Consider the following 14354-nt stretch of genomic DNA (forward strand, 5'->3'; position numbering starts at 1 on the left):
CGGCAATTTCCAAGGCAGAATGTGCTGGTCCCACAGGAACTAGTTATTGTTGGTGACTCTATTGTCAGGGAGATTGGGAATATATTATGCAAAAAGGATAGGTGGAACAAGACCAGGATATATCTGCCAGGGGTAAAATTTGATGACATTGTAGATTAGATATCATCTTTTAAAGCACAAAAGTGATATAGTTCTACGTGATGGCACTAATGACATTAAGAGTAAGAGATCTCCAGATTTACTTAACAAGTACAGGTCAGTGTTGAAAAAGAGTCGTGAGTTAGGATTAAATTTGAAAGTATCTGCAATTCTGCCAAGACACGAAATTCAGTATGGTGTGTGCTAGTTAACAGGAGAGACTGCTTTTACAGGGATGAGGTACACTTAAATAGAAAGGGTGCAAGAATATTTGCTGATGCTATCGAGGCAATGTTAGTTGGGTCAGAAAACTGCTAGCTTGGGGGGATTCACAGACTAAAAGATTAACAGTGGCTGCAGGAAGAGGCAAAAGTGATTCTTGCACTGCTTCTATTAGAATTAGCAGCAGCCTGGAAAGCAAAGTGTTGGGGATTTCAAGAACTGCTGGGAGACATCGTGGAACAATGATGACTCCCAGCTCTTAGTTACCCTAACACATGGGCTGTGTTAGGGTAACTAAGAGTAGGAACAGATGCATATATACTTGTGGCACCTCCGTAGCCAGGTGGGCAGGAGCAGCATTGCGTAGCACACGCTTCTTGATTAGACCGGGCAGGATAGGAAGGGAGGAGAGGTTGTGCTGTTAGTTAAGAACACACAAAATCTAACGAAATGCATCCAATTGACATTTGTGGACAATGCAATTTGTGTGTGTGTGTGTGTGTGTGTGTGTGTGTGTGTGTGTGTGTGTGTGTGTGTGTGTGTGTGTGTGTGTGTGTGTGTGTGTGTGTGTGTAAGTGTAAAGTGTGTTCGTGTCAAACGGCACCAGGGGTTTCCCCCATCTCCGCGTTGCTTTCATTGTAGGTGTAACAGTTCACTGTTAAGGCCAGAGATTTAAAAGTTTTTTTTTTTTTTTATGAGAACCCCAAACACGAGAGGTATTATAACCTATAGTACTTGGTACCGTGCTTGGGTTGGAGGTTGAGAAGACGAAAGAAGATATTTGTTGATATTGGACTTGAACTTCTGTAGATTGTAATTTTCAGGAAATAAGTATGAAGGAAGGTTGTTCCAGAAAACGGCAGTTGAATGAATAAATGAGGAAGATGAAAAGTTGGTTCTGTGGGTTTGAAGTTGGACAGTAAATGGATGTTGGCTGGTGGCGGCACGTGTTCGGACTGTTTTGAAAGAGAGAGCGGGAATTATAGAAGCCAATTCAGAAGAACAGTGCCCATGGAAGTATCTGTAGAAGAGGCATGCAGCAGAAACAGTGCGTCTATGAGACAGCAAGTGGAGAGACTCTGTTAGAGATGAATCGTTAATTAACCTAACTGCCCTCTTCTGAATGGAATCAAGAAGCCTGAGAGAGGTTTTGGGAGCACCACCCCAGATGTGGGAACAATATTCCATGACAGGGCGGATTTGCGATTTATACAGAGTGAGCAGCTGTTTGGGAGAAAAGTAACGCCGAGAGCGAAAGAAAAAACCAAGTTTTTTAGATGCAGAGGAAGCAATATTTGTAATGTGCTTGTGCCAAGAGAGATTAGAAGTCAGGGTAATCCCCAAAAGAGATATATCATTTTGCCTAGAAATCGGAGTGTCACTAAAGATAAGCATAGGAGCAGAAGAATCCTTTTTGCGAGATATAAGACAAGATTGAGTTTTAGAAGGGTTGAAATCAACTAAGTTGTCTTTGCCCCACTGGAGAATTACCTGAAGATCGGCATTTAAGGAATTGGCAGCAGATTTTCGAGAACTTGAAGCTGATTGAGCTGGACAAGGTTTCTCGAAATGGAAAGTTGAATGCAATGTGCTATCATCGGCAAAACTATGGATAGGATTTCCAGTCAATGGAAGAAGGTCATTGATATACAAGAGGAAAAGAGTGGGAGAAAGAACTGAACCTTTGGGGACACCGGCATTAGTGGAGAAGTTATGAGACAGAGAGCCATCTACCATCACCCTCAGTGAGCGATCAGAGAGAAAACTGGATAACCAATTACTAAAAACAGTTGGCAAACCATAAGATGGAAGCTTGTTTAGAAGACCTTTATGCCAAACACGATCAAAAGCCTTTGAGATGTCAAGAGCAACTACTTGTGTTTCACCGAACCTTTCCATTGAATTAGTCCATAAATGGGTAACATAAGCCAGAATATCACCAGTGGATCGACACTGACGGAATCCATACTGGCGATCGTTGATCAGACGGAGGGTTTCTAGGTAGTTTAAGAGTTGACGGTTAATTGATTTCTCCATTACTTTAGAAAGAGTAGAAGTAATTGCAATGGGACGATAATTCGATGGGAGGGATTTGTCACCCTTTTTAGGAACTGGCTGGATATGAGCAAATTTCCAAGCAGAAGGAAAAACACCTTTGGAATAAGAAAGTGAAAAAAGGCGGCAAAGAATAGGAGTAAGTTCAGGAGCACAGGTTTTGAGAACAAGTGGAGAAATACCATCAGGACCTGGAGCTTTCTTAGCATCAAGATTCATCAAAATCCTTCTGATATCCTTTTGACGGAAGACCACAGGAGGCATTGAATGGAGCGTGTTAGGAATGGTGGGAGGTGTTTTACCAAGATCATTAATACATGAGCTCAAAGAAAAATGGGATGCTAGCAGGTCAGCTTTATCCTTGGCTGAAGTGACAACAGAACCATCTGGTTTTGACAGAGGTGGGAGCAGAGATGGGCAAAAGTTGCGGCCAATAGCTTTGGCAAGAGACCAGAATGCTCGGCTACCATTAGGGCAAGAAGCAAGTCTTCTACTCTTAGCCTGTTCAAAATCTAGTTTTGACTGATTAATAACTGCTTTACAATTGTTGCGAGCTTTGGTGTAGGCAGAAAATGAAACTGAAGAATTAGAAACAAGCCAATTACGATATGCAACGTTCTTCTCTTGGACAGCCTTAGCACATTTATTGGAAAACCAAGGTTTAGATAAAGGACGAGATTTTAAAGTGGAGTGTGGGATAAAGGAATCCATTCCTGCAAGAATAATTTCACTGACACGATCTGAGCAAACGTTGACATCAGAAGTTTTGAAACAGTAATCAGACCAAGGAAAAGAAGAAACGAAGTCTCGCAGGTCATCCTATTTTGCATTCTTGTAATGCAAAACAATACGAGGTTGGGAATAGCCATGAGATAAAGGTTCCATTGGAGAAGAGGCAATCACCAAGTTGTGATCTGAAGTGCCTAAAGGACCTCTCACTTCAACCTTGTACTTAGAAGGGTTGTTTGTGAGAAAAAGATCAAGCGTATTGGCTGTATGATTAGGATTGTCCGGTATTCTTGTAGGTAAATGAACAATCTCTGCTAGGTCATTAGTAATTGCAAAAGCCTCAGCATCTCGACCTGCTGGGTCGGTGTGACTAGAAAACGGAAGCCAGCTGGAGTTGTGAACGTTAAAATCACCAAGGAAAATTACCTCACTGTTAGGAAAGTTGGACTGGAGAAAGTCAAGTTGCAAAGAGAGGAAGTCAAAGAGCTCCAAGTGATTAGTGGAGTTGGGAGAACGGTAGAGACAACAGATGAATTTTACACAATGAGGTAGAGAGATTTTAAGCCAGAGAAGATCAAAGAGAGGAGATTCCAAATTGCCAAGTCTCCGACAGCGAATATCAGAACTGACATATGCACAAGTACCACCTTTGTGGCGAAAGGAATCATACAGCAAATAATTTGGACATCTGAGATGAGCAGTAGTTGAATCAACTGATAACTGAGATTCAGTCAGAAAAAGTACATGGGGTTTGGAAGACTGCAAGTGGAAATGGACATCGTTGAGATTAGAATTGAGACCACGTATATTTGTGAAATGAATTAGGAAGTGCTTGGGAGGTTTAGATCGTTTCGCAGATAAGCTTGCTCTATTATTTTGACAATTCATGGTGTATTCAATAGTAAGAAAAAGTGGGTGGGACATGCTGTATGAAGTAATGAAATTTTTGGATATGGCGTACATGTGGTAAGAATATACCCAGATCCTTGACATAACGTGGCCTCGACAATGCTCCCCGCATACACACTATTCGGACTCCCTCCAGTCACTATCTGACAGAGTAGAGGTAGCAAGATTATACACTAGCTGATCCGGAAGCTTCCTAGAGAGTTACCAATAGGTTCAGTCCGGTGTACTAACTAGCGGCCGGCCTGCGAACACCGTTTTAGAGCTGTACCCTCGAAATGTAAGGAATATTGGATCTCGCCACGACATTCATCATAACCTCAAAAATCATCAATCATACTGCATGATGGAAGAGATAGGGAAGGGGTTGGCCGGAACTTAGCTCTAGAGACTAAACATGGGTTCCACCACTTCAAGCCTCCAATAAGCAAAGTGGTGGTATTTCACCGGTTGATGAGAGTCATCTACCACCTAGTAAGTCATCTACCACCTAAGTGTATGGGATTTGGAAGTATTGTGTTGTGTATCGTTGTTCCTCTGGCCATTTAGCCGCTAGACCCCTGCTGGGGCCCAACGTTGCCCACACTCAGCCCCGTGGAGGCAGACCAGGTACACCCAACATAATTATTTACTCTGGCAGGCCCTGCCACCTAATTTCCTGAGATTTCAGTGGCTAGGGTCTAAAAAAATAATAATAATAATAATAAAAATAAATAAATAAATAAAAAAATAAAATAAAATAAAAAAATAAATAATAATAACGTGATTTTAAGGGGTGGTTCGCTAATGAGGTTAAGTTTCGGAATTGATGCACGATTTGGCTGTTATAATTTGGAAGTTTATTTAAGTTTTTGTCATGTGGGGCGTACACTGTGATGTATGGAGAGAGTGGGGGAAAGACTGAAGTACGAGGCCAATAGGGAAGACGACCCCAGATATCAGTGCGGCATGCCCATGCCGCACCAGGAGAAGTAAATGGGGGGACGGCAGTGAGGGGACAGACCCGGCCCCTCTCCCCGCCAGGATATGGAGAGAAAGTGGGCCAGACTAGGTATCCAACCCAGACCGCCAAAAGGCGAGGCAACAGTGTAGCTGCGGTCACAGTCATGGTTTTTGGATGTTCAGTTCAGTGTCACTTCAGGTAGATCACAGTCTTGGTTCAGTCTCACTTGTCTCATGTTCATCTTATGGGGTCAGGAAGAGGAGTGATGACTGTGGTCAGTTTGTAGTACTGCTTCGATGTTAATTCATGTAGTCATATTCGTTGAGAGCATCAGTTCTGGCCATTTGCACCAGGTCATGAATGGAGAGTTATCTTTGTTGGTAATTTCTTCAGATCGGTTGTAGTCATGCGGTATGTTCATGCTGTAGTCTTGAATGTCTCCTCCTTGGTTAGTTTCAATGGAGTTCTTCTATTCAGATGTTTCCATATTGTTGCGGATAGCGATTTCCATTCTCTGTCTGTTAAAGATGTCCTGGGTGTAGCGGCTGAACGCGGTGTACTCGTCTTCTGAATCCAGGAGGTGATACTCATTGTCTTTTGGTACAAACTTTATACTGGTGATGAGTACTGATCTTTGTTCCTCATAGCATTCACATTTGTGCATGATATGTTGCCACGTCTCCATATTGCCACAGGTGCAAGTTGGGTCCTCGGTCAGTCTGAGTGCATTCAGTTTTGCGTTAAAGGGCCCATGGCCCGTCAGGAGGGTGTGTGTGTGTGTGTGTGTGTGTGTGTGTGTGTGTGAGAGAGAGAGAGAGAGAGAGAGAGAGAGAGAGAGAGAGAGAGACATAAGCACTGGGAAAGGGAAAATGAGAGTATGTGTGTATTATAAGCAGAGAAATAGAGTGAGCCAGTAAATTTACAGATATTGACTGGAACTTGTGAGTTGATTACTTGCACACTAGCTATATTTTTTTGGATTTATTGGATGACTGTTTTCTACAGCAACATGTTACAGATGCAACCAGAGGGAGTAATACTCTTGATCCTGATCATCAGTAGTGATTACTCATGCATTAAGAATTTGCAGAAAAAGGAACCACTGAGTGACAGTGTACTGATGTGGGATTTACTTAAAAATGTAACCCTTCCCTTTGCCATCAAGGGTAAAGGGAGGGTTTTTTGCTTTCATAAAGGTGACTACATTGGTCTCAGACAGTTTTTAAATTCTATACAATGGGATGAACTGATGATGTTACCAACATTTAATTCTAAATGGAAAACCTTCAGGGACTTAATCTTGGCGGCTGCTAGGCTTTTCATACCAACTAAGAAATACTGTTCAAGGTTTAGGCCTATTTTGATGTCATATGAATTAATGAGGCTCATTGCAGAGAAGAAAAATGCATGGGATGCTTATAAATTATCAGACAAAACAGAAGCCTATGGCAGATATAAGCTAGTCTGTAATCAAGTCACAAAGGAGGTTAGGTAGGCGAAGGCAGATTACGAGAAATCTTTGGAAAAGGTTGCAAAGAAAAATAGCAAAATGTTCTTTACTTATGTAAACTCTAACAGAAAAGAGATGAATAAGATTGGTTCAATTAACATAGATGGTTCGTCTATTGATGAACTTGCTCAGGTAGCTGATAAACTGAATGAGTATTTTTCATCTACATTCACACATGAAGAGTTATTCAAGGAGGGTAATGTGAGAAGTTTATCAAACTCTGACAGAGAGCTAAGTGATTTTGTAATAACTGAGAGCAAAGTGTAGTAGAAATTGTTAAAGTTAAACATAAGGAAGGCACATGGGGTGGATGGGATCTATCCAGTTATATTAAATGAGGCAGCAAAGGAAGTAAGCAGGCCGTTATCCAGAATTATAAGAGCTTTGTTGGACTTAGGGTAGGTCCCCATTGACTGGAGGTGTGCAAATGTATCCCCAATTTACAAAGGGGGGGGTTCAAAAGGTGACACAAGTATCTGTAGACCTGTTAGTTTAACTTGTGTTCCAGGGAAAATAATGGAGTCACTGGTTCAAGAAGCATTGCAGGATCATCAAGACAAGACTGCAGTAATATTTAAGGCACAACATGGGTTTCATAAAGGGAGGTCTTGTCTGACTAATTTGATTGGATATTATGATGTGGTCACAAAGGAACTGGATGCAAAAAATAATTTTAATATCATATACTTCAGGAAAGCTTTTGATACTGTTGCACATGGAAGATTGCTGTACAAATTGGAGTGGTATGGCATTAAGGGCAAGTTGCTACAATGGATAAAGGGATGATTGAGTGAGAGATGACAGAGAGCAGTAATCATTATTATTGTTATTAGCCATATGGTGCAAGGAAGCATGAGGCTTATGCTGCACCAGCTGGAAAAAAAATTTCTGAATTACCCTGGAGAGAGAGAAGTAGAAGGGAATCACCAAGAAAGAGAAGAATGATGATATCCAGCTCAGGACCCTAGGTGTACCAGGCCCATACTCATCAGATGTGAGCCCCTGGGGTTAGATCAGTGGACACTGCTCTTCGTGGACTAATATTATTATTAGTGGAGTTCTCTCGGGTTCGGTACTGGGCCCATTGTTGTGTTTTGTATTTATCAATGATATTGATGAAGGTATATCAGGTTTAATGTCCAATTTTGCAGATGATACAAAGGATAGCAGGTTTGTTAACGACAATAAAGACAGTATCCTACTGCAACAGGATCTAGATAAGTTGGGCAAATTGGCTGAGAAGGGTCAACTGAAGTTTAACATTGCAAAGTACTGCATATGCGTAGCACATGTAACCCAAGAGAAATGTAACAATTGTGTGGTACTACACTCAGGGAAGTGGAGAGTGAAAAAGACCTTGGGGTAATTGTGCGGTTAGATGTGAAGTTCGCTGGCCAGTTCAGATGGGCTGTCAGAGCAGGTCATGGAATCTATAGGAATTTTGCTAGTAGGGACAAGGGGGTGATTATCCTGTTGTCAGGCCACACCTTGAGTACTGTGTATAGGTCTGGAGGTCTCATTTATGAATGATGCTAGAAGAAGTAAAAAAAAAGGGCAACAAGGTTGGTGAGAAGAACAAAGGGGTGCTCTTACCAAGAAAGGCTTAAGTTTTGTAAATTGCCTGGAGACTAGGCACTTGCAAGGTGATCTGATTGAGGTGTATAAGCCCTTGAACAGGTTGAGCAAGCTCAATCCCAGGCTCTTATATCTGGTGAGTGTGGGCTTAGCACACCCAGAATCCTGAGCTGGATATCATCATTCTTCTTTTTCTTGGTGATTCCCTTCTACTTTCTCTCTCTCTCTCTCTCTCTCTCTTGTGGTAATTCAGCAATTTTTTTTTTTGCTGGTGCAGCATAAGCCTCAGGCTTCCTTGCACCATATGGCTAATAATAATAATAGAGGGGCACGATGGCTAGTGGTTACAACACTGGACTACCAGCATGATGGACCCAGGTTCGAGTACCGCCTTGGCAGAAGCAAATGCGTCTCCATCACGTTGGGAGACCGGTATTAGAATAATGATAATAAATAAAATTAATAAATAGACATCGTGAAAGTTGCTTCAAGGGACCTACCTACCCCAAGGTCAGAGTGGCGGCTAAGGCAGATTGTGGTGCCATCTGGCTTCACTTCAGAGAACTACTACTGGACATAAGCTGAAGCTAAACAGGTCCACCTCCATAGATGGATGATATCACAGAGAAATATTGATCATACTGCATCGAGTGTGGCGCAGGATAAAGTCACTCGCATTCAAGCTGTAGGCAGAGGGGTCGGTTCGAAAAATCAGAGACGGTCTCCCGAGGAAGAGAGTGGAGCAATTGCCACTGTCCCCTGTATGGCTACCACAAGTGAAGGGCAAGACCATCCAGCCTCACCAACTGGAAGTGCTTCCTGTACAACTGCGCTAGTGACCACCCAGGGAGGGAGAAAACGCCAACACATCAAGTGGAGGATCGAAATGAATATGTACATCATGCAAGCATACTACGAAATAACGAAGCTGGAGACTGATATGACAACTTACAGGGCGAGACTACATACCAAGTGGCTGGAACAATTCCCAGATATTCAGGTCACCGAACAGCGAATAGCAGACCAGAGATAGACCATCGTCATGAAGAACCTGATATCTCCTGCAATCTTGGAAAAAATCAAGTAGAACATGAGTGATCAACTACAAAGGATAAAAAAGAATACGGAACCAGAGGAGGAAGAACATACCACCACCGAACCAGAGGAGGAAGAGCAAGAAGTAATACAACCCACAGCAGCTGAAATGGAGAGAAACAAGGTCATGGTATCCAGAATAGAAGATGAGTGGAAGAAGGCCCTAACTGAATTTGAAGGAATGGACCCCACCATAACTCACGTGATACCGAAGCAGAGGCTGAATAGAACCTTGTGGAGAGCCACAACCATCTCAATCAGCACATAATACCGCATTACCTTGACAGCAGTGGTGCAACACTGGAGGTCATCCACACAGCTGTGTATTGTGCTGCGGTAGCAGCCAAAAGAATTAATGGAAGAGAAACGAGAGACCAGCAGCAGAAGGAACTGCCAGTTTGGGAAAGAAGACTTCAGCAGAAGATAGAAGAATTGAGTCGAGATAGGCCAATTGACCCAGTACCAACGGAGCAATAGGAGTAAGAAATTAATTGGAAAAGTGAAGAGCATCCTCAAGAGAGAGAGACAGCATCCACAGCAAACATAGAAAAAAAAAATCTAAGAATAGGAGGGCACTTGGACACATTGAAGCGGAACCTCCTTGCACTCAGCAAGAGACTACGCCGATACAAAAAGAGCTCCCATAGGAAAGTAAATAACTGAATCTTCGATGAGGACCAAAGAGGCTTCTACAAGAGTCTCGGAGAAGACAGGAAAGAAGGGAATAGACCACCCAATCAGAAGACGATTGAGGAGTTCTGGGAAATCATATGGAGCAGGGAAGTAAGACATAACAGCCGAACCCCCTGGATAGAACTAGAACGCAAGAAAACCAAGGACGTACAAGAAATGAGATGATGGAAGAAGTAAAACAAACGATCAAGAACTCTCACAACTGGCGAACTCCAGAAATAGATAACGTCCACAACTACTGGTACAAGAAGCTCACTTGCATACACAAGCATCTGGCAGAGCAGTTCACCCCGAATGATAAGGCACCCAGAGACAATCCCGAAGTTTCTCACTAAAGGAATCACATATCTGAAGTCTAAAGACAAAGATACAAGAAACCCAACGAAATGTAGGCCAATCGCCTGCCTCCCAGCAATGTACGAGATCCTGACCAGCTGCGTAACGAGGAAGATATCAAACCACTTGGAGAGTCAGAACATAATGGCCGAAGACCAGAAGGGATGCAAGGAGCAATTGATGCTGCATTTATGGAGCAAGCCTACAAGAAGTATCGCAACATGTACACAGCCTACATCAATTACCGCAAGGCCTTCGACTCCGTGCCTCATAGCTGGCTAATAGAGGTGCTGAACATCTACAAAGTCAATCCAATAGTGATAAACTTCCTAGAAGAAATGATGACAAAATGAAGTACCACCATTAAGGTCAAAAACATCACAACCAGGCCAATCCCCATCAGGAGAGGAATCTTTCAGGGAGATACCCTGAGCCCGTTGTGGTTCTGTCTGGCACTAACCCGCTATCCACCACGCTCAACAGTGACAAATACGGATATAACCTCAAAGAAGGAAGGAAGAACTTGTACACTCCACCCACCTGATGTACATGGATGACATCAACCTCTACGCGGGAACCAAGAAGCACCTCCAGGAACTACTCCAAATCACCAAAGAATTCAGCAATGATATTAGGATGGATTTTGGTCTAGACAAATGCAAGACCCACAGATTGCACCAGGGAAAATTTTAGTCAACCGAAATTACCAGCTGCAGACTGGTAAAATGATCGAGGCTCCAATTTGTGCAGCAGTCTTCCATGTGCAACAGCATCAAAAGCCTTTCTAAGATCCAAGTATATAACATCAAAGTTATTCCCTGCATCCAGTTCTTTTGTGACTGCATCATAGTATCCAATCAAATTGGTCAGGCAAGACTTCCCCTTAACAAAACCATGCTGTGTCCGAGCTATAACTGAAGTCTTGTCTAGATGATCCTGCAGTGCTTCTTTAACCAGTGCCTCCATTAATTTTACGGGAACAGAAGTTAAACTCACAGGTCTATAATTACTTGTGTCAGCCTTTGATCCTCCCTTGTGAATTGGGATCACATTTGCACATCTCCAGTCCATGGGTACCTTCCCTGAGTCCAAGGAAGCTCTCATAATTATGGCTAAGGGTTTGCTTACAATGGGATTATTGTTACCTAAATGTAATATCTTGCATTTAATTTCAATTGCTACTGTTTTTAACCATTTGCGTAAAGTGTAGTATCGAAAATGGTAAGGGACTCCACTCATTATATTATTCCATAAAGAGCAGTTGCTGTTAATAACCAATTTCTGTCTTCTGCCACTCAACTGGCCCTTTATCACTATACTTTCATGGGGAACAATATCAAAATCTTTACTGAAATCTAAGTATATGTCAGAATTATTTTTTGCATCCGGTTCATTTGTGGCAACCTCATAGTAGCTAATCAGATTGTTCAGATGAGATTTGTTAAAATAAATCCATGCTTATTGCCATATAACTGTGTTTCTGTCTAGATGATCCTTCATTACTTATTTAACCATGACTTCATTATTTTCACTGGCACAAAAGTTAAGCTTGCAGTTTTGTGATTGCAGGCCCTCCCCAGCTAACGTAATACCCAACTTATGGAAATTCGATTTTACATAAGTTTATGCTGACCAGTGCAAACTTAAAAAAATTGTTGATACGTATTTTGCATCCCGTAAGAATAAATAGAGGTATCGCGAAAATATCGTAAAGTGAACCTAATAACACGTTGTTTTCTTTTCTTTTTTTTTTTTTTTTTTTTTTTTGGTAATTCGTTCCAAGACCTTGGAAGTTGAAATTTTCGCATTATATAACTAAGTTATTTATCTCTCCAAAAGGTCATTTTTATAATGGAAATTGCACTACACTTTCATCATTATCATATGTCCCATTATAAGAATCAATTTTTGAATGCCTTTGTGATATTTTTCTAAAACACATTACAGGAGGTCATTACCAGAAAACAATAAAAGCAATTTGCACTTTCAGGTTTATTGTGCTTTTCTGTTAGTGCAATCTGTTATAAAAGGATAGTAAAATCGATCTTATAGCATTTGCGATAATACCATTAACTGGAATTCTGTGGGTTTTTATTATTGTATTATGGTGAAATGTTATCCCCTTCACTGAAATCTTCAATCATATAAAAAACATAAATAAAGTTTCAGAATCTTATCTTCATTCCTATTTATTTATTACAATGGTGAAGGGAAAGCGACCAGTGGAAAGTGCAAGTGATGGCAGGGCTAGGAAACAAAACAAAATTGATTTAGAAATGAAGATGATTAAGAAGTATGAAGCAGGACAAAGTTTGTCATCTATTGCACGGGAATTAGGTCTTGCTGCTTCAACAGTGAATACAGTGCACATATAAAAGAACGTGTTAAAGAATCAACACATTTAACATCAAGAGTGTTCAGATGCTATATCAAAGATGGAAAAGCTATTAATAATATGAATGGAAAATCAGATTCAGAAGCGAGTGCCCCTGAGTCTAATGGCCATTCAAGCAAAAGCAAAAGTATTTATGAAGACATTAAGGATAAGTCCAGCGAACCCCAAGCCAAGTTCGTGGCAAGCAACGGGTAGTTTAATAGGTTCAAGCATCGCCTGGTTTCCAAAACACTAAAGTATGTAGTGAAGTCACCAGTGTCGATTCTGCTGCTGCAGAGAAATTTTGTGATGTGTTGGAAAAAGCCCCTTCTAAATCTCCACAGCCCTCAACTTCCGCAGCTGTGTGCTTATCAGCTGGAGAGTTAATTCTGGCAACAATGCTCGAATTGTAAAACTTGCTGACATTATGTCTATCTCCCTTTTTTTTTTGTAATTTTGTACACTTGTAATGTTTCCTGTGCATGAGACAAAAAAAATTTAATAAATAATTCTATTTACATGCCTGTCGAAAATTTCTTTTTTGCTTCAATCAAATTCAGTGTGCATAGTTGTGAGTGCTGCATAAGCACTTAGGGAAATTCCGACTAAACATAAAATTCAACTTACGTAGAGTTCCTCAGAATGCAACCCTTACATAAGTCGAGGAGTGGCTGTACTTGCTTCACCCTTTGATCTCTCCTCACGAGTAGTTTAATCCTTTCATTATTTAGTGCTCCAGTAACCATTATTCAGCAGTTTACTGTTATGGATTAGGCTTTACAATCAGACCCACTGTCTATATCGAAGATGGAAAAGTAAGCAATTCCATGCAGAAATATTTGTATATTATTTGTTTTCTTTTCCAGTGCTCATGCCAAATCTCTCACATCAAGGGAGACAGGAGAAGTTCCAGTTTCAGAAGTAAAGCCATCAGCAGATAATGAATGCCTTTTATGTTGTGAAATGTCTGGTACAGTAACTTTTGATCCCTGTGGGCATAGAGTGACGTGTGAAGATTGTTGTATTCGTATGAAGAAATGTGTCGTATGTCAAGAAGTCATATTAAAAAAGATTGGGCCAGGTAAAAAAATTGTGTTGATAACAAATAAGTTTGCAGAAAATTTGATGAGAGAAAAATATGGGTGTTTTCTTATTCAGAGTTAATATTATTGCTTCTCAATAATTAATAATTTTAAAATTCTTTTACGTATCCGATATTAAAATAACCTAACTAATTTTGATATAATGATTCTAAAAATATAATGCAGAATTATTATTTTTATCATACTTACATAGCTGCCAACTCTCCCGATTTACAATGTAGAATCTTTTTTATTCAATTCGACCCCACCCCCCCTTTTTTTTTGTTTCATCATCATAGTATAGTTGGTGGAAAAGAGTTTCTCTTTTTTTAAAAAAAAAAAACTCAAGTTTTCTGCATATATTTTTCTTTTCATAAAAAATAATAAAACTGTTTAAATTGGATATTTTTTAAAAATTTTCAGTTTTTGCTTATTTTCATTAATTAATTGGCTGTCAGGTGTGCTAGTTTACATTGCAAAATAGAATTGTAGGATAATAAATATTGTTATTCTCTGTAATATATATTTAATTTTACTTGTGTGATGCAAAGCTAATTAACTTTGTTATTCAGTAAGATGCCAAAGAAATACAGGGTAAAATTTCAAAATGTCAATCTGAATGAGCCAGCATTTATTATTATTTTTTATACTGGTGCCATAAAATATTGTAATTAAAGTAAGCACCAGCTATTCTGA

General features: G+C 40.5%; 1 protein-coding gene across 1 annotated transcript in view; it reads left to right on the forward strand.

Moving 5' to 3' along the window:
• Nucleotides 1–14354, forward strand: part of mib2 (E3 ubiquitin-protein ligase mind bomb 2) — a 388603-nt gene that overhangs the window by 360510 nt on the left and 13739 nt on the right. The window contains exon 19 of the mRNA XM_090373924.1: nt 13443–13657. Coding sequence (XP_090230050.1) covers nt 13443–13657 — 215 coding nt within the window. The remainder of the gene's footprint in view (nt 1–13442; nt 13658–14354) is intronic.

The sequence above is a fragment of the Mastigoproctus giganteus genome, chromosome 5 (assembly GCF_048544385.1).
Source record: "Mastigoproctus giganteus isolate SK-2022 chromosome 5, ASM4854438v1, whole genome shotgun sequence".
NCBI lineage: Eukaryota > Metazoa > Arthropoda > Arachnida > Uropygi > Thelyphonidae > Mastigoproctus > Mastigoproctus giganteus.